This window comes from Anticarsia gemmatalis, chromosome 18 (assembly GCF_050436995.1).
Source record: "Anticarsia gemmatalis isolate Benzon Research Colony breed Stoneville strain chromosome 18, ilAntGemm2 primary, whole genome shotgun sequence".
In the NCBI taxonomy this organism is placed as follows: domain Eukaryota; kingdom Metazoa; phylum Arthropoda; class Insecta; order Lepidoptera; family Erebidae; genus Anticarsia; species Anticarsia gemmatalis.
This window is the reverse complement of record NC_134762.1, coordinates 10,583,110-10,604,497: the sequence shown is the minus strand read 5'-3', so window position 1 is coordinate 10,604,497 and position 21,388 is coordinate 10,583,110. Positions and strand designations below refer to the sequence as shown.

General features: G+C 33.5%; 1 protein-coding gene across 5 annotated transcripts in view; it reads left to right on the top strand.

The window, feature by feature from the left end:
• The window catches only part of LOC142980418 (protein Fe65 homolog), an 87,016-nt gene that overhangs the window by 7,799 nt on the left and 57,829 nt on the right, over window positions 1-21,388 (top strand). For 2 of the 5 annotated variants that reach the window (XM_076125779.1, XM_076125778.1), the window contains exon 2: window positions 5,056-5,241. In XM_076125779.1, the coding sequence (XP_075981894.1) occupies window positions 5,094-5,241 (148 nt within the window). In that variant the 5' untranslated portion in view covers window positions 5,056-5,093. Of the gene's footprint in view, window positions 1-5,055; window positions 5,242-17,480; window positions 17,644-17,858; window positions 17,877-21,388 lie in introns of those variants that run through there. The other 3 variants (XM_076125781.1, XM_076125780.1, XM_076125782.1) reach the window with 3 other exon arrangements.

The following is a 21,388-nucleotide window of genomic DNA, read 5'->3' as shown; positions in this document are numbered from 1 at the left end:
GCAGAACTATGTAGTGCCTACAGAGGTCATTTCTTTACACAAAACCTAAAACATTTCCCCTACTAAACCATTCTCACTTCATCCACCTATTTACTGCAGAAAAATAACAATCACCTTTATAAAATTGTTAAGTATTTTGATGTAAAACCGATGTAGGTTCGACGTGTAGCCGGCGCACGTACACGCGTCACGTGGAGGGTGCAAGGGGGTGTTACAGCCCCCATTGTTCACTGTTCACCCTCGCGTGAAAATCTTAATATTGTGTCAATTTGTATTAGGTGAGCTGGGAAATGTTTGAGAGACTGTTGTTCTAGATCAGTAGGTTTAACGAAGATTTATAAACACATTGTTTGCTTACATTGCTCATCTTTAGTTTCTGTGGTTCGTTTTATGTACCCAATTTACTTTAATATGGTTTTTGTTGTAGCCCATAACCACGGCATGATGTTTTTCCGCTAAAAAACTGTATAAAGAAAGACAATATAGGTTCAAGCTCATTATAATATTTATTTAAGCAAAAGGAAATGGTTTGAAACTTATCATTTCCAAAGAGTAGAATTAGTAAAGTTGGTAATGTTTATGGTATGTGAAGGTTTTTGACCTTTAACCTGTGCATATTCAGTATCGGACCAAAATAAATAAAGGAAATTTAATAATATATTAGCCGCGAAACTTAAGTTCAAATATGAAATTTACATAACATTTTAATTCATACCAAAAAAAATTGGAATTAATAACTGCTATTTAACTTAGTACGAGTCGCACAATAGATTACTGAACAATAAGCAAAGACAAACGTTTGTACTGTGCAAGTTTGAGTAGTTACTGAACAAATAGCTTTGAATCACTTACATTGTTGGATTAGGACTTACGGATTAGTTTGAAAGAATAATAAGCTTGTTTTTTGAATTTTAAAAGTTCTTTTTAATCGCGGCTTAGTACATAAAAACGATATTTTAGCACTTATGTATTTATGGGCAATAGGGAAGTTGACTGGGTTAACGAAGAATATGTTATATTGTACTTTTTAAAGGTACGTCCAACATATATATTTTGGTAAAAAAAATGAAATTAAAATTATTGAAGACTGAATCTTTATATTATGCATGTGTACCTAATATATTTTACCTGTGTACCACAGTTAACAACTAGCGTACGTCAAATTTATTGGTAGTCACTATTTAGTACATTGCTGCTTTGATGTAACGTATTAATCACCGCAATAATTGGGAAACCAATGTACAACATAGTGACTTTTAAATAGTTATCAACTGAGATACTTAATAGACCCCATCTGATATAAGATATTCTAATACAACAGTAAATTGTATAGCTACATTAGCTACTTATTTTCCTCACGCAGCAAAATTTCGCTCAACTAATATTGACACAACCACGATAAATCTTTTAATTTTCCTACCTCTAATACCAACCTTATTTACCGCCGTGGGGTGGGCAGTAATGAGATTAACGCGACCACCCCTCATTACAGGCTTGTCGGAAATTAAAAATATCCTCAAAGGTTAGAATATTGAGTGACTTGATTGAATTTTTTTCTTGAACTTTATTAAAATTTTATTACGTTATTAATTAAGGATGATGAGACAATTACGAGGTAATCACAGTAGGTTTAAAGAGAAGTATGCTTGTTTAATAACTTACGGGCACTAAGCAAATCCTTCTATGGTTTTTATATGAAAGATTTTATCACCGATTTCTTTAGCACCTACGGTTTCCGTACCTAATTTCCTTATATCTCAGGATGCTAAAACCATAGGTGCTGAAAAAATGTTGCAGAAAGAGAAATGTTCCGAGTGGAATGGTGGTTAAAAATGAACCTTAGTTTTGTTATAAGGCTGACAGCAAGCGCATATAACTTCACCTTGTTGGATAAGCCAAAGCAAGTATTAAATTATTTCTTACTATTTCTGAAAAGTCATATTCTAACGACTTACAAACCAATTTTAATGCGTTGCAAATAAATCAGAAAAATCTTCTAATATCTAATAGCTATTTGCGGAATTCAGGTTCAGTACTTACAAGTTACATAAAATATCAAAATATTAATCATTTAGATAAAACAGTAGTCGCAATACCTAAATTTCAATAAATATACCCGTTTTCGACAACATAGAAACACTCCACAACAAATATACACAAGTACATTTTCATAAAACCTATCGGCAATAGCAGTGCAATTAGTATGAGTGGATCTGTATTCACCTGCACCGGGTGCACTGAAAGCTTTGTACAATTAGCCAGGCACTTCGTTATCCTTTGAGAAGTGTTTCAGCAATATAGTTTGTTGTATTTATGTGATTTGAATAAGTAAATGGAATGACAATAATTATAATGGCAATATTGTCAAACATCTTTGTTTGTTAAAGGAGGTAAACGTGGCCTTTGTCAATTCCAGTAGGAAACAGGCTAGATTTTATGCATGTAATGGGAGTAAATGGGGGAATAATTTAGACGCCATTGACCGATTGTACAGATACTTTATCTGGTAGAAAAGTCTTATATATATTATGTACATAGATTATTTTTTGTATAAAAATATCTTACAGTAGAAAAATTTGCCTTAAGTTACTTGAGTTTGTTCTCACTTACTTTCAGCGCCTATACTCGTACTTCCTAATATAATCAGTATTGGTCAATATTAGACTTATACTAATTAATAAAATTTTATGGTTTATGTATATTATTTCAGAATATGAATCTTAAAAAAATATTTATTAACTATTCTTATTATATAAAGACAAAAAACAATAAAAGGCATAACCTCCGACCATTGAACCAAGCTAAAAACAACCGTTCCATAACCTCTAACCGCAGACAACTAAAACCCCGACCATTCTATTACCTAACACAATTTAAAAAGCCCAATTTCGCAAAGATGCATCTCACAACAATAGGTGTCTCTATCAAAGATTACGATACAAAATGTCAAGCCCGTTAATTAGAACTAGCTTGTCTTTTGTTGATCCAACAATAAGTGAGAACTTCGCTTTCTAGGTCACAATAGCACCCTCAAAGGTCTATCTTAGACAATAGCTGTCTGAAATGAGAGCTGAAAACACTAGGAAGCTTTTTTTTGTAGCTGTTTTGTTGTTGTGATTTGATGTAATCTTTCATTATTGCTCTGCTAAATTACTTAGCTTAATTATGTTTCTTTGTTTGCGGTAACTTCAGGAAACTAGGCTTCAGTTTCTATGAAGAGCTTTTTATCTAATCCCACTATCTATACCCTACTAATATTATAAATGCGAAAGTTTGTGAGAATTTATGTATGTTTGTTACTCTTTTACGCAAATACTACTGAACCGATTACAACGAATTTTGGTATATAGGCAGCTGAAGACCTCGAATAACACATAGGCTTTTTATTCCAGAGTTCCCGTGGCATCGTCATTTACACGGGAAGGGTTTCCACACGGACGAGGTCGCGGGCGGCCTCTAGTATTATATAAATATGTATCGTGAATATTTTGAGGTCACCGCGCAGCTCACACTTTGCCCAGTTCGCGATAGAATAACCTGTGCCGAAACGTCAAGAAATTCAATTATCGTACAAAATGAAACATGCAACACCAAACTGAAAATTTATAAAACACACAAACTTGTGCTCTACATAGAAATTCGTACAAATACTAAGATATTTGCAGCATTTTGTGCCAAATTTATCCAGGCATATCTTAAGTACCGACCTAAGAAGTTAGTCAGAATGTAACGGTTGCCATAGATCGTTTGACCAAAACAATGGTAAACAAACAACATGATTGATGAGCTTTACGTATTTCTTATTGATTTACTATTTATATTCATTCTTTGTGGCCATTGCTACTAAGTTGTTATAAGCCTTGAAAGTTACTGACGTTAGTCTGATGATCAAAATGTATTAAAGATAGTTGCACTTACTATTCAGTAATTAATTCATACCTATATTACCTATAGCGATTGATTGTTGAACAAAGTAACCCACATTTGAATCTGGATTTTCAAATATCAGAGACAAAAAAACAGACAGACCAATTTTCCCATTTATAATTTGCGATGTAGGTATTGGTGGTTAACCTAGTATGAAACCTTAGTAGATAATTATTGTGATCGACCAGCGTGTCCTTAAAACTACGGAGACATTCAACTTAATAATCACTAAGCGGTCACCCATCTACGTACAATCCGCACTAAAGGATGCTTAACCCACTGATAGCTTAACGACCAATAAACACAACTGACTATGAGTATAGTAAAATAATAAAATGAATACAGAAAATGCATTTACCGATCAGTGACCGCAACGGGCTGAAAACGACACCAATGCTATAACGTAAAAAGCCTGAATTTTCGTGTAAAATTTTTACGTAAACGATTTTTACATTGAATGTTTTCATATCAGCCATTCAACTCGGTAAATACAGTAATTTAGTGAGAACGGATACATTTATTTTATAATAGCTCCTCTCGCCTTCGTCCAAATATCATTAAGATTATTTTTTGTATTTTATTTTTGGAAGATTAAATTGCCGTTTATTTTCAATGAAAAAATGGATGGGATATTTTGGTGGTAGAGCCTGTTTACAAGGACTGAGTCGAGCATGATGTACTATAAGATGAGCATGTTTTTTACTGTCTGCATTTCTATTTAATCGAGGCAAATTAAGTTATTTAACTTAACCGTTAAGTACTCTATAACTATTTTAGGTTTTCATAAAAGACAATAATTGTCTCCGCAATAAAAACTGCTCTTGTCTCGCGGGGACTTTTACATACATACAACAGACAATGCACAACTAGACTCGAAACAACTATTTGTGGATCGCACGAACAACAATTGTCCCATATGGGCCATATGTGCATCGAACCGACCCCCGACGCAATGGTAGTGGTGTGGCGACCACCTTAACCACTGCACTACAGAGGCAGTCAATCATTTTAGGTTATAATGTTCCTTAACTTTCCGGAAGAATGTAAAGCATGCCCGCGCCTCTCTATAATTCTTGGAGGAGACCCTTTTTATGAGATATATTAAATGAATGAATTGTTTGTTTATAGCACGCGCTGCGCCGGTGATGGTGAGGGCGCGCTAGGTGATGCTAAGCGGCGCGATCCTGAGCGCTGCGCCTGTGTCTCTGCGCGGGCTAGCGCCAGGCCTGCCCGCCGCGCGGCCCGCCCTCCTCGCCGCACTCGTCATGCACGCGCTGCACGACCACCGCGTCGATGATGACTCCAGCTTCATAGGTCAGTACTCACTAATTACTTGTAACCCTAACCGTTTAAATTTTGAGGGGTATTTGTGGCCATCATTGGCCAATCCTCGACTCCCACGAATAAAGTGAGATGACTCTGTCAGATAGTCATGTTTACGTCACGAGACGTGTACCTTTTTTCCTTTAACTGCCCATCAGTTTAACTGATAGGCTGGCATGAAACAGGTAAGTAAGCAATACCTATTAGAATTTTGGAGGATCGTATTTATAATTTTACCCAGGTAACAGGGTATATGGAGGTCCGATAGACAAGTCGCTTCATGTAATATACTGCTGCATTGGATGAGACTAGAAGCCGACTCTAACATAGTTGGAAGAAAGAAAGACGGTATAGAATTTATTTCCTAAGTTTTGAAAACATAAGAAAGAAGACTGCTTCTCCGTCAAACAGGATAAACGCATTTACTTTCGTAATCATTAGCAACAAAAAGGCCTTAAAAGCTTGCATTATTCATGTTACTCTTTCCGTGAACTTTCCTACACGTGCTTCAACAAAGGGTGCACTGGGGTGCATATATATTAACGCTACTGAATCCGCGAATGACATTTTGTCGAAGTAATTTGCAAGTGACTGAGTTGAGTCATGTCGGATTAGTGTAATTATTATAGGTTGGTGTTAAATCTGCTGGAATTTACTGTTTATACGTAGAAATATGCTGGTAATGTGATTGCTGAAAGCTTTGATTAATAACTAACACGGAATTTACTTCGTGTATATATTTTTTTTTATAACCATTTAAGAAAGTGCAAATTTATCTCGTGAAAAAGCAAACCTATCTCGTGAAACCCAATTATTTTATTTGTAATTGCGTATTTTAACGCCGAAACCGCACTTGGCCAGCATGGTGGACTTAAGGCCTTACCCCTCTTTTATTCTGGGAGGAGACCCATGCCCAGCAGTCGGACATTCATGGGTTTAATTTATTTTAACGTTTGATATTATCGCATCAAGTATTGGAGATATGACTTTTTGCTGTCATATTTCCCAACTGTTTGAAAAACCCGTTTTCACTATCAATTGACTAAACTTATCATAAGTAAATTAGTTTTTTGCATCACAACTAACTTATAACCCAACACGACTTACCCCCGGTTTCTGAGGTACATTTAGCGGTAGTTTATCTACTCAATAGCATTTTTGTATGAGTTTTGACGCTATTGAATAGATAAACTACCGTTAAAGAAGCACATAAAATAACCTCAAAATGACCAAAAAAACACCCTTTCAAAACTGACCTTCCATTACCATTAATTTCCTTTCATTAACAAATACGTACGTGCTGACCCCTGGCAGATGTTATCAGTCGCAAAGTTGTGTTATCAGCGCCCTCTATCTGATGTCAACGTACTACGCACATAAACAGTTTGTTTTCGCTGACAAAAGTTGGTTTAAGTGAATTTGTTCAATTTTGTGTTAAGCTGTTATTTTTGTTACTATTACCCATTATTTACTTGAGGAGTAAGCAAAGGTATACCAGATTGTTGAGGTTTTACTGATATTTAATTTCACGAAGTATGATTTTGATTCAGTGCAATTAGGACGTTACAGAAAGTTTTTCCTAAATAATAATAAAAAAAATATCAAGATCAGAATATTGTAACTGTAAGTTGCATGCAATTTTTAAGAATTACTAAACTAAAAATGTATTAATAAACTCACGAAAAGAAAAAAAAATGTATATAATTTATACCTAACAACATAATTTAAAAAAACATAGGGTAGGAGCATTATTTCGTCTCTGCCTCATAGAAATAAAGCTTGATTCTATGTATGTATGACTAACAAGAATCCTTTTGTATTTGCTTTACAAACGATACGCAATCTGAAACTTATGCTCATTTGTCTAACACGAGCATCGAACCCCTTAGCTCACGGTCTTATCTCCACCATCAAACGTCAACGCCCTATAACCTCAAAGACGGTGCCACTTTATTTTTATGGAGTTCAAAATGGCACGCCAGTTCTCTCTTTGTGAAAATTGGACAATTTCAATGAAAATCCTCAATTTTGTCATATTTTCTTTTGTACTGGGTACCTAGAGAATGTTTTCAAAAACTAATATTTGGTATTTAGAAATTTTCTTATTTTTTCCTATTTTACACAAAGGATTTTGGCGACATCTGTGTGTTTTTGCAATTTATTTGGAAACGATATAAAATTGCAAGCAATTTTGCTCACCATCATTGTCATAAAGAGTATTTGTAAGATATTATTTTTAAAAAATAACTTCTGTGATAATGAATCTTGAATCGAAAGTACACAATACAACTTTTATTTCAGACGGTTAGTAGTTGTATCTCAAAAAACTATTATTAATCATGATGCTTAATTACACCGAATACGGTTTAGCAATTTTGCTGTGCCAGCGTGATAGGCAGGCTTAGTTTGGAAAAGTCAATAACTATTCATTCATTTATTACTCAAATCGCATCTTCAAAAGAACCTTAGAAAAAATAAACAATGCTTTTTCAAGTATTTTTTCTTAAAACTCTCTTCAACACAGTCATTTCATTCCATCTTTACATAGTGTCAATGTACTACCCAGTTTTATTACGCCTGACGAATGATGGCTTGTTTTGACTGGCTTCCCAACAAACTACGGGGAAACACTTAGGCACTTTACTCCTTTTTGAAGAAAAAAAAAACACTGAAATGTTATTTGACAACTGAATGTTTTTTATTATTTTTGTACAAAACGGAGGTTTGTGAGAAAAACAGAATTCGAGTGAATTTTAAAACGGCGAGTACAATTGTTATTTGTTTTTGTTTAATTTGTCCTATTTACGGTGAAATCATAACTATCTTCTGAAAGTAAATGTAGAGTCGTTATACGTTAACTTGGATAAATAATATATTTGATTAAAATAAAATATGGCCAGGTAACTTTGTCAATGGCAATATAACTCTAAGCTAGATAGGCTTTTTGTAGAACAATAAAATATTGATATCGACCTTAAGAGTATTAAGACCTTACTTACCGACCTTATTATTTAAGGCATAAGCTCATACTAGTAGCGATATATTTGAAATTTTATGTTAGAACAAGGGTCAAATTGTTATACAGAACTCAAAGGATCTCAATTTTGACTTGATTTCCAGTTTTAATTTCATTACATGTTACCGAAAGTAGAAAAGTTTTAACAAAACCCCTTACTTGCCCGCTAGATGGCAGCACTTTCCCATAGTACTACATCACTACATAGTATAAAACAAAGTCGCCCATTTTGTCTGTAGTCCCTTCGTATGCATAAAACTTTAAAACTACGCAACGGATTTTGATGCGGTTTTCACTAATAAAAAGAGTATTTTCTCCGACAGGTTTTTATATATAATTGAAATACATTGAAACTATATTAGCTGAGTTATAGCGATTTATGTCCAAGAAGTCAGAAAAAAAATCTAATTGAAGATTGCATTTGTGCGTGCGCCGCTTATACCGTTGGATACAAGTAAGAACAATGTATAGCAAAAACATTGGTCTTTATTAGTTCTACAAAAAAGTCCGCGATGACATATATCCAGCTTTTTTATTTAAGTCACAAAAACTACTTTTCTGTATTAAAAAAACATTTAATTCGTTGGGTGATGTTTAACTGGTGGTATAACCAATAATACATATATCCTTATCACAATAAGTAAGTTCATCATCACGAGCATTTAATTTAGATTATTTTTGCAGTTTACAGTGTGTTATTTAGACATATAGTTTAGGAGATATCACGATATTAGTATTGCGGCACGGTACGGGCCGGCCGCGGCGGCGGGGGCAGCGTCCCTATAAATAGCGCGTCGGCGGCAGCGGCTCCCCATTAGCACTTTGACTGTACATTACTTAAATATTTTTTCCAAAAACTGATAGGGGGGGCGATCAAAGAAGAGTCACAGAAACCAAAGAAGAGAAGTTATTGTGAATTGAAAATTAGTATCCAATATCTATGTGTTGGTGCGTTGACTGTATTTGTCGAAGTAGCGGGATACACGCAAACGAAGTTGCGCGGGTCAGCTAGTAATAATATAATATAATATGTAATGAAATCTGCCTACCCAAAGAAATTACAAGCGTTTCTGAAATGAAAATACTCAGACAAAAGGCCTTAATAATTTAAGAAATAGACTTTTATTCCATTATTTATTTGTAAAACCTTCTAGAATGCTAAGAATTCTTTAATCTAATAAAATTATACTGAAGGAATAAAATTTAAGAACAGTTTTACTTATTGGCTGTTAGATGTTGAATAAAATGTATGTACGACTATTAGTGTAAATGGTTTGGTTAGGAATATTGGATAGGTTGAGTAATGCTCTGTACTCGTACAGTTTTACTCGATCAATCGTTTATTTTTAGTTTAGGTTAAGTCTTGATTGAGTACAAGTTTTTATGATGCAGATAAACCAAATTATTTAACTATTTATAATAGTTGTTGAGTAGATCCAGAAAATATTCAGCAGATTTTTTTTTCATTAAGTCTTTACGAAATGTCATTGTTATTTTCCATTTTTTTTAAACGAATTCCATGTTATTTATATGAAAGTGCATTTGCTTTTCTTTTAAGTAAAAATAGCGGAACAAATTCGATGAAATTGAACGAAGTGGTAAAGTATGTTTTTTTCTTAAGCTAGTGAACATTTATAAATGAAGTTCAAGCAGGTTTACATCATTTTTACATCAACTTCTAACCAAATTGAACTTTACAAAGAACCTTTGTTCTACATATTTCTAGAGCAAAATGATACCAGAACAATAATTACATACATTAAACTCGTAAACCAATAGAATATACAATTCCAATTCAATTCACAATACGACAATATCAAACTAAATACCAATAACAGGCAACCCTATTCGTATTTCACCCGAAATAGCCCGGTCGAGTCACGCGAGGCAGCCCTATCGGCAGACATCTTGGCGCCGCGCCCCTCCCACTCGCCCCACCCCCCCTCTGACGTCTGTCCTTGGTGCATTGGTACATATTCTAAACGCCTACCCAACTATGTACTCCTGGTACCGAGTATTTTTTTTAGTAATGCGTTCGCCTCCCACGCAATAGTCGATAGTTCAAACCTAGGTAACAATGACTTAGCGAAGTTATGTGCGTAATAGAAATTGATCACTTGTTCCAACGGTAAAGGGAAACAACGTGATAAAACCTTGTGAGCCTAAGAGTTCTTCAAAACCGTTTTTGAAGGAATATTAAGTCCTTGCACTTGACCAGTAGCACGATTTTCTACAGTCTATCGAATAAACAGTTTGAATTTTAAAATGTTATAAAACATAGTTCCCGCGGCACCCGTGATAGTAGCGCTAATAAGTTTTTCATACAAAACTCGTCTCTACCTAAGCGGTTGTCGATATAGAAAATAGTAATAGGAACTCATGCTTCAGTAGCGCGATTCTATACATTCTGTATTATCGAGTAACTATCGAGCGTTTGATAATACAAATGTTCTTCGGTTATTTAGGCGTTGATCAGTTTTTCTGTGAATTTCAGTTGACAACTATTTAAAAGCCACTATGCTGTACATTATTGTCTCCATTATATAACAGTGATTAACACGTTACGTCAAAGCAGATTGCTGCTTTACTTGTTCAGTACATTAGTACTGAATAGTGACCATCAATTGGACGTGCACTAGTTGTCAACTGAGATACTTGATAAGACCGCTGGTTAGGCCTTACCAATCTCTCATTCCGCTAAGAGATCCTTGCCCACCAGTAAAACAGTAAAAGGTTATATTTTACTAAGTAATGCGTATCTTCTGTCTCTCTCTGGCCTGCTTACGTCAGAGGTCAATAAAGGTCACGTTGTGACGGCTGTCTGGCTGGAAATATTCGGGGATGTTTGAATTTTCTTTTGTCTAAGGTTTTTTAAGAAAATAATCAAAATGGATGACTAGTAACTGTAATAGTTATTTATTTGTTTTAATTATAATTATTTACTTAATAATTATTAAGTAAATACTGTCTCGCCTTTGTTTTAAAGGGGAAAACGGAAGAAGAAAATGCTATTGTATCGACTTCTGATACTTATGGTATAATAGTATTACTATAGTTTTATTTACTTACTTGGCTACAATAATGGACATCAATATTGTGTCTTATTGATAGATAGTCTGCTGTTATTCACTCTCACAAATAAAAGTAAATATCGTGTACTTGAAAGAGAGTTAATCAATCAGCATTATAAAACTTACGAATGAATAGAAATTTATCAATAACTTTTAACTTGCGTTGCCTGATTATAATCTAATATCGCTGGAATGTCGCAATCGTGAGCCTTTGTTAGACGTTTTGATACAGGTTACATTATCCGCAGTAACAAATTGACTCATGGGATGTAGCTTAACTAGCCAAGAGTAGGGAAATCAATAACAAAAAATTAAATTGTTTGGGGTTGTCATCTTTTGGGGTAAAAAGATGGAGACCTCTGGTATCAGCGAAGGCTAGAAGTAAGATCTAAATGGGATAATTTAGGACCGTAAGTGTAGAATAAAATGCGATAAGACCTGTACAACACAAAATTGATAACTCCTTGCTTGTCAATAAATGCATACCTATCTTTAAAATCAAATTATAGGGAGAAGAAAGGTAATATAACAACCGAAGCAAGATGTAGATATCTTAGTTAATTTAGGTACTGATATAATCGTACTTGTATTATTATTTTTTTATCTAGAGTAGAGGCACAGCTTCCCACTTAATAAATTAGCTTCATAAAAGTTATGCGTAATATTCGTAGTTGCGCGTGCGCAGGTCACGACTGTACCATTCAACTGGTTATATTAAAGCTAGAGGTTGCCCGCGACTTCGTCCACGTAAACTTTAGTTTTCGAACAACATTATTTTTTGTTGCTCTACTCCTATTAGTCATAGTGTGATGTTAAATAGCCAATTCGCTTCTTCCCGTGATTCCCGTTCGCGTGAAAAGATTTCCCGAGGTAAAAAGTATCCTATGTGTATCCAGATTAAAAGCTATCAGTGTACTGAAATTTGTTATTAAAATCTGTCAAGTAGTTTGTTCCTGAAAGAATAACAAACATTCATCCATCCATACTTACAAGCTTTCGCTTTTATAATATAAATAAGATAGTCATTCTACACAAAAAATATTTAAAATTTTAAAAATTCGGATAAGGAGTTCCTAAGATTAGCGCGTACAAACAAACAAACTATTCAGCTTGATATTATAAGTATAGCTTTTTGTAGAAACGTGTTAACAATGTCCTCCTAGCCTACTCTTATGAATGTACAGGTCATGTCATTGAAATAATTGTAGCAGTTTTAGTCATACGTGAGTAATGACTTTGGTTGAAGCTGAGGCTGTTTTTATTTTATTTTTGAAGATAATGAGAGTCTTCGTGGTTTAAAAAACTATGCTTTAAGTAGAAGTGTTTTATTTTAGGAGTTTGTAAAGATAGAAATTCAATCTTATGAGCTCTATGTTTAGTACAGTTCCTTATCTATCGAAGACTTTGTTATTTAGACACTTTTTTAAGAACTTAGATATCTTTTGCGCCAGTATTCTCTAAATATTGTTATATGGTAAAAGGTAAAGGTGTCTACTGTCCGAAAATGATCATAAACTTGTCAACTACCGCTAACATTAAATGGAAACCAATACAGCTTCTATAAAAGTGTATTTCCTGACCCGGTTATCGAACCCGGAATCTTAAAATTCACACAAAATACTAGCCTAATCATTGGTGGACAAACATTTTACTAAAAACGTATGTAAGCCATTAAAAAGGTCTCTTTAATCCTTACTAAAAACAGTTGCCGATTCATTGATCAAATATTTGGCTACATATATTATGTATATATAAATTGCAAAAACAAAGCACAACCAGACTCGAAACAATTATTTGTGGATCGTACAAATAATTGCTCCGTTTGGGAATCGAACCCACGATCTCCCGTTGCAATGGTATCGGCGTGGCGACCTAAACCACTGCGCCACGGAGGCAGTCGAGTCGAACTCACAAAGAGGTCTATTTAGTATCTCTTATTAAAGACCTTAACCACATATTTTATTAACAAATGAGGTATGACAGTACATAATGACGTTTTGAATGTGGGGCACTGTTTGGCGGCCATATTGCGAAACAGTGGTCACGATTGTATTCTTGTTTGACCATTATTTACTTTAAAATTGACATTGAAGTACTTTTTTTGGTGTTCGTAAGGTCTTTACATGTTGTGAGGAGTGAATTTGCGAATGCATACAAATAATGTGTTTTTTTTAAATATTAACATTTTTATGAGTTTTGCTCTCTAGAATCGTGGTTAGTGGTCTATGGAGTCTACCTTTACCTATGGGAACAAGAAATGATTTCATATATTAAGCTTAATTAGGTGTAAAATTTGCTATGAATAATATTTTTTAATTATAACAAATACAGTCCGCCAATTTTCCTTTTTTAAGAATAAAAGATCTCAAGTCAAAATCTAAAACCACAGTGTGAGTCGGTAAAGAGAAAAATAACGAAATATTTGTGTTATTTTAAAAGCTACAAAAATAATAAAAAGTAAAGCATTTTCTTTTTTAATTAAAGAGATTTGAGTATTTCCAATATTTCTATATCATATTCTTAAAGAAGCGTTTGGTTTTGTTAAAAAAAGAACCTTTGTCCTTAAAAGTAATATACAAAAGTCATTTTATGCTTATAGAAAATTTCGAAGAGCAATACAGTAAAATGAGCAATTTCATAGAAATTTTCTGCACCGTAAAGTTTAGTATATATTTTATATTGTCGAGAAAAACTGAAGAAAATATATTTTTACACTGAAATTTCTAGCTATCTGTAAAATAATAATTGAAATATTTATATACTTTACATACATACATAAAAACTAACTAAAGAGGTAGGCAGAGTACAAAAAACGGTATCTTAAGACAAAATCGTCCTAAACAATAAAAAAATCCATCTTTAAAAGGTCACAATAACCAAAACAGACATCCATTAAAACCCAATTCGGAAGTAAACATAACACTTTATTCACCCCAAAAACACCTTAATGAAACTCCCATAACAAAAATCACCATGTGAAACCACCCAGTTCCCATATTTTGTTATTCACACCTGATTAATAAGAAATGTACGGGTTACGCCACCCCCTACCCCCTATCTCACCCCCTTAAAACACCCCCTACCATGACTGCCAGCTTTTCAGCCATGACTCATACTATACTACGGATTTTCCAAGCGAGTTTTCAGAAACAAAACGTCACAACTGCAGCAGTCAGTTCACGCGAAATTCGCTCTAATATCTCTAGAGATAGAACAGTAGATTTTCATTATATTTCTACTGTATTTAAGGGTGGTTTTCGTTTAGCTAGTGGTTTTAGTTCATTCATGTGGTCTAGTGTGTGCGTGTGCAGTCGTTGTTTTAGTTTTTCCGATAAGTTTAATGTTATAATTAGGGTTATGGAGCTGTGATGTGCCGATTTTTAATTTTCTCCGGATTGTTCAGTTACGTGTTGAAGAAACCTTTGAAAAGAAGTAAGTGGTTTTATTCAGGCTTACAGGAAGAGTCGTTGAACTTACGAGTAGATAGTATTGAGCTTTATCTCAAGCTGAGTTCTGATTCTATAGATAGAATATGGAAAGGTCGATCAAATTTGAGAAGCGTTTTAATGTAATTAAGTTCTGAATTGCTTCAAAGTGCCATTTAAAATGTGTTGACGTGTATTTATATATAACTTTTGAGTTATATTATGTATTCGTCCTATTTTTGAAATACTCGGTAATAAAAATTAGTGTATATTAGGTACATTATTAGTTTTAGAGACATTTAGCCAAATACAATAAATATAAAAAGTAAGTAGTGCGTTGAACTCTTGCAGTTGAAGCTGCCTTGAAGTTTGCGATAATCGATAGAGATGCGTTGGTTTGTTCAAGCAAAAATACTTGTTTGCTTGTTACGTAGTTTTAGTAATCTTCCAGAGGCAAAATATAGCTAATTCTAAGATGTTAGGACGAGAGTAAGAGACACAGAGATACTTATAATTTAGTGAGTTAAAAAAGAGACTTAGGCAAAAAAAGAGATAGGAAAGTAAAGTTTTCCGTATGAATAGAGACTAAATACCAGTAAAATTATTCTCGTAAGAAAGAGAGACAGATAAAACACAGACAGAGACAAATAAAATTATCGATGAAATATATTAGGACACAATAAAAAATCCTATTAATATACCTCTCAAAACAAACAGTACCCGTGCATAGATTGACCCTAATTGAAAAGATATAAATTTCAATGCAACGCAATGAATCACTCTCACCTAAAATTCTTACTCACATCCACTACCAAAACCAAGGCTACACTGGATCAAATCATAACAATGAAGTGATTCACTCAGTACCAATAAACATGAGACTGACGCATACTCGACTACTTGTAACTAACTAATGGGAAATCAATGGCGGCTGATAGCACATACATACGATATAACATTACTAATTCACTTAGTTCACGGCCGTTGTTACTTGGAACTCGGAAGTACTTAGTGGATCGTTTCAATGTGAAATAAGAATTTATTGATTGTTGTGTAAAGCGGTAAACTTATTCTATTTTAGGGATAGCACTGACTCTACCAATTTAGTCATATTATTTAACAAAATGGGTGAGCTACTGTCAAAACTAGTAATTGGATAAAACAGCCTAGCAAACAACAGGCAATGTCGATTTCAATAAGAAATTCAGAGAAAATAAACAATAGAAAATATAAAAATACTAAAGTATTCCAAAATTGTGTTCAAAATTCATCTCGTACGAAGTAAATAAGTTTATTTTCCATCTCAATTGCAAACAAATTATTTTTTATACATTCCTAATCTGCGTTATTATTTAATCGATTTTCTGTTTCACTTATGCATTATTATATGAAAAAACATGATTATGATTCTTCTTTGGTAACATGATAATATGGATTGTACAAAACGTTGTTTTTTCTAATGCACACAAGCTTATATATACTAGAGGTGCCTTGTTATCAAAATAATAATACAACTAGATACTAAAATCACCAAAGTCCATATCAAAAATTATCTGATAGTAAATATACATGGAGAAACTTTAAAACAGAGTATAGTGAATCTTGAATCTTCACATACGCCATGCATGTTTCGACGCAAGCATTATGATTGTGCAACCGTTGCCGCTCTACTGAACATCGGGTGTTGAATGCAACCGGCCTGGATATGCACTCGCCTGCATACGTCCTAGCGCTGTTTGTTTGTTTTGATAAAGGATACACTTAGGACATGGTTTTTTTTACTGGAGTTATCATTGAATGATTTTGAGAATGATGTTTTTTGTTGTTTATTTATTTTTTCATTGAAGTCGAAATTGCCTGTAGACTAGGTTGTTTTATCCAATGACTAGATTCGGCACCAGCTCAAACTTTTAAAAATAATAACTGAATTGTTAGAGAAATGATGTTTTTTTTGGTGAACGGATAAGGCGTTTTCGATCTTATAAAGTTGTAACTGTAATTTTTTGATGTGTGATGTGAAGGTAAATAAGAAATTGGATGCGAAAAAAACAACGATAACTAATGTCGATGTAGAGAAGTATAAGAAAATAGTTTAAAAAATATCAATTCATCATTAAATGGCAACATAAACTCGAGTAGAGCAAAATATCGTCCTATTTCTATTGAAATATGTCTTAACTTATTGAAATATGGAAATTGTAAAATTGTTGCTCATATAAAGAAAAACTGCGTTATGGCACTAACAATAGACCATGTAACTTTTCTCCACAAAAACGTCTAAAACAAATAGATCGTAACTGCGTGAACTGAATCCTGATAAATGCACTATCGCATTAATACCTTACATCATACTATTTAAATAATAAAGGTACAGCGTACAAATCGTACCACTTTGAATTATTTCCAGAATTACCAAGTAATAAACCTTTCAGGCTCATTTTAATTTCATTTCTAGTCACATCGCGAACCGACATCAAATATTCATTCGTCTTACTCTACTTTAAAACCACATTTTTTAATTATAATAAATTGAATAGCAGAAAAAAATATCTAAAATTCATATATTCTATTTAATTTACATTACATTAAAAGAATGTACGAAAACGGAATTTCATGTATCGCAAGCACACAATATCGATAATCATTACGCAAATTAGACAATTGAATCCTTACACCAATAAAAATACAATTTCAATAAAATGTTTCTGTTCAATAAAACGATCGTGTACACGCGGACTAAACAGCAGGGCGGCCGCCCCTCCACCTCAGTCTGCAACTGGCCGTAATCGAGGCTGAACGTGCGCGGTTGCCTTTTGCCTACCGAAAAAAAAAGTGAACAGTGAAGTGCGTTGTCAACATAGTGACTATTTATTTACAAAAGGTTTTTAGCGCGAAAATTGACATTTCTTTTTGTGAAAAAAAATGGCGTCGCATTTTTTTTTAATTGCCATTTGATTTATTATGTGTTATAGCGTGCGTTGTGAGGATTTATAGCAGACAATGAAAGAAAAAAATGTTATTTATGCAGTTAATTTATCGTAAATCATTATCACGTAATATTGGAGAAAAAATCGTATCGTGTTAGCATTGAATTTCATTGTCGGTTTTTCCGAGGTAATTTGTTACATCGTATGATCGTTCTATGCGATAATAATTATAACGATTCTTAATACTTTGATTTTTAATGTTCCTTTGTATCAATAATGGAGATTATATGAACATTTCAATGTTAAACAGGTATAATTGATGTGTAATGGAAGATGATGGGTCGCCTTGAACTAAGTATAGTTTTTATTCATTGTTTAGTGTAATTAGAGAATCTGTTATGATCTTAACATGCGATCAATGCCAAGATATACAGAAACATAATTTATTACGAAAAACTAATCTTAATTATTCATTTTATATGCAAATATTACATGCCTAATGTGATTTTGCAATGGTTCGAATACTGATTATATTTTTAGATATTTTTCTCAATCTTTTCTTTTATTTAATCAGATAATGCCGAATTGGCTTGGAAAAACTGTCATCCGAATTTTACAATCTAGAAATCTAATCTTTAATTTTCGTAACGTTTCGTGATGCTAATCCATTTGCAACCTTTCAAGTTCTTAGGATGGGTATTAAGTCCTTTAAAACGACTAATCTTATGTACCTACCTACAATAGTCTGTTCAGTTAAACCGGACATTTTTTTTTGTAAATGGTCACCCATCCGGAACTCGACTAGGGACGTCGCTCATTCAGCCATGCGTTATGACCCCAACAGATGCAGCCAGTAATTTAGCTTTGTTATAAAAAAACAGGAACGAATTGACATTACCATTTCATTCGCTTTTCGAAATATTTAATGTAGCATCCAAATTATGTATGAGCTATGGAACGAATGACTCCAAAAATCTCCGTAAAAAACGAAGGTTAAAAATCTTTGATGCATATTTTTTTTAATTTTATGCAATGAGCACGCGATAATGCGTTTGAGATTAGTTCTTTTTTTTCTTTTAGTGGCATCCACAGATAAAAATAGAAATTCAATCTAGAATTCTGAATTAGAGTTTCTTGTAGTGAATTTTGATGTGTTATTTATTTTAATTTAATCAAAATTTTGGTTTCACTTATTTTTTAGTGCATTTTCGTTTATCTTTAGATTTTTTATTAGAAAGTTAATAGCTAAATTAAAAATATGTTATGATAGGATACCATATATTTGCCTAATATAACACGAAAACTACTAATTGATAAAGGTGACAAAAAAAACAATTATAATGAACCGAGAGCTTTGTAACAGGAATTATAATTTTATCAAAATATAGTCATATAAACAAATTTACAATATATGGTGTTCAAAATAATATAACCATCTACGACTGCAATTTTCTTCGCTGTGATACCTACTGTTAAGCCTAAGTCTCGCCTTGAGACAAGCAGACGGGTAAGCAGAGGCCAAAGTCCATAGAATAAGATATGATTCCATTTACAAGAGAAAATAATATTACATAATTAGCAAACACACCTATAATCACACATTATTCCCAAGGGGGTAGGAGTCCAAAGAACGCCATTTGGTAGAGATTTAAATATTATAATGCTTAACATATTATATTGTGTATACGTGCATTATATGAATCCGATAACGGGATCACCACTCCACGTGAAATTGAATGACTCACTCAATTTGATGCAAATTAAACCGCCATGCGCCATGTCAACGATATATTGGAAATATTTGCGCAGATTTATTTTGGGAAAACGAGATGCAGTTATAAAGTTACAAATATAACACCATATGGCACAATTTGTAACCTATCACGGCGTCAAAAACATAATATCTATATCTATACTAATATTATAAAGCTGAAGAGTTTGTTTGTTTGTTTGATTGTTTGTTTGTTTGTTTGTTTGAACGCGCTAATCTCAGGAACTACTGGTCCGATTTGAAAGATTCTTTCAGTGTTAGATAGTCCATTTATCGAGGAAGGCTATAACATCACGGCCATTAGGAACAGAGTAGCGACGAAAAATGTTACAAAAACGGGGAAAATTTTGACCCATTCTCTCTTTGGTGACGCAAGCGAAGTTGTGCGGGTCAGCTAGTGTATTTTAAATGCGAAAGTTTGTTAGTATGGTCAGACGTATGTATGTTTGTTATTCTTTCACGAAACAACTATCGGACGGATTCTAATGAAATTTAGTACACTGATAGTTTATAACCTGGATTTTAATACATACTTATGAATGTAAACTAACATTCAGAACAAAAATTACTCGTGCTGCAAAAATTGCTCGTTATTTTGTTAGATGGAGTTACCTATATGTTATATTAAATAGATGATGGATTTAGAATCCATTCCCAGTCAGGACAAAATCCATCTTATTTCCTCGTTTCTCAAGAATACCCTTAAATAAATTCTTCCCTTCCAATAACAAACATTTTGACTTGTTAGACTTTTATAGGTATTGTTTGAGAATTAATTGAAAGTTACTAGTCGTAAACTTGGGACCAATTGCAAAATGGGTCGAGAATTCAGTTAAATGTTGTTTCAATTACATATACAAATGTCGTCGATCCCATATGTTATTTCCAATAGGTTTTAGCTTCAATTGAAATGTCGTAAATCGTAAATTCTGAAATAGAAATGTCTTTGTAATATAATTAAGTTTGATCCACTATGCTTATATTGGTCTTCGATCTTAAACTTTCAAGTCCGTCCGGCAGATTTGGTGACCTAATATATATTTTTATAGTAGGTATTATTAGCTTTCTAGCCCGCCACTCCGTCCGCGTGAAAAGATTTCTCAGGGTAAAAAGTATCCTATGTGTTTTTGCAGCACGAGTAATTTTTGTTCTGAATGTTAGTTTACATTCATAAGTATGTATTAAGAAAATTGTTTACCAGTAGTAAGTCTGGTTACTATAGTAAAAGCTTTGCATAGATAGGAATCAGATGACATGTGATCTGTCCGAAGACATTAATTATAAAATTCTTCAGAACAACGTCGGGAAATTAAAAAAAAACTTTTTCACATCTAAGTCCCGAAATAGTAAAATAATGTTTTTCGATATTTGTCAAACAATGATTGAGCTATTATTTCTTTTCTACGTACCATTACTCTTAAACCCTAGATCAGTCACTGCATTGGCCCAGTCACTCAATCAGCAAACCCATTTACATATTTATTTAAAACGTCCTACTTCAGCAGTAAATCTGTACAATTAATTACGGTTAGGCTCGGGTTTAACCGGGATTATATGGGACGGTTCAGTCTATTCGTTAGATGACCCACTAGCTCTGGATAGATTTGTTATATTTTAGAATTACATGAAAACAAGACGTCTGGTATATTCGGTAGTGTATACGACTACCCTTCATGAAGTCTTTGGTTCGATTTCCGGATCTTGCAAAGAACAATTGGGTTTTTAAAATAAAACCAAACTTTTGGTGTGTTTTACTTAAGTATGCTTTCGCTTTAGAAAATTCCTTATTTTATTCTTTGTAAAGGAATACCACTCTAAGAAGTCATCCAAATTGGTACAGCAGTTAAGCTGTAAAAGCGAACAATCATACAAAGAGACTGAGTTACTTTCGCTTTCATAGTATTAGTAAGAACGGATTAGTAAGGATA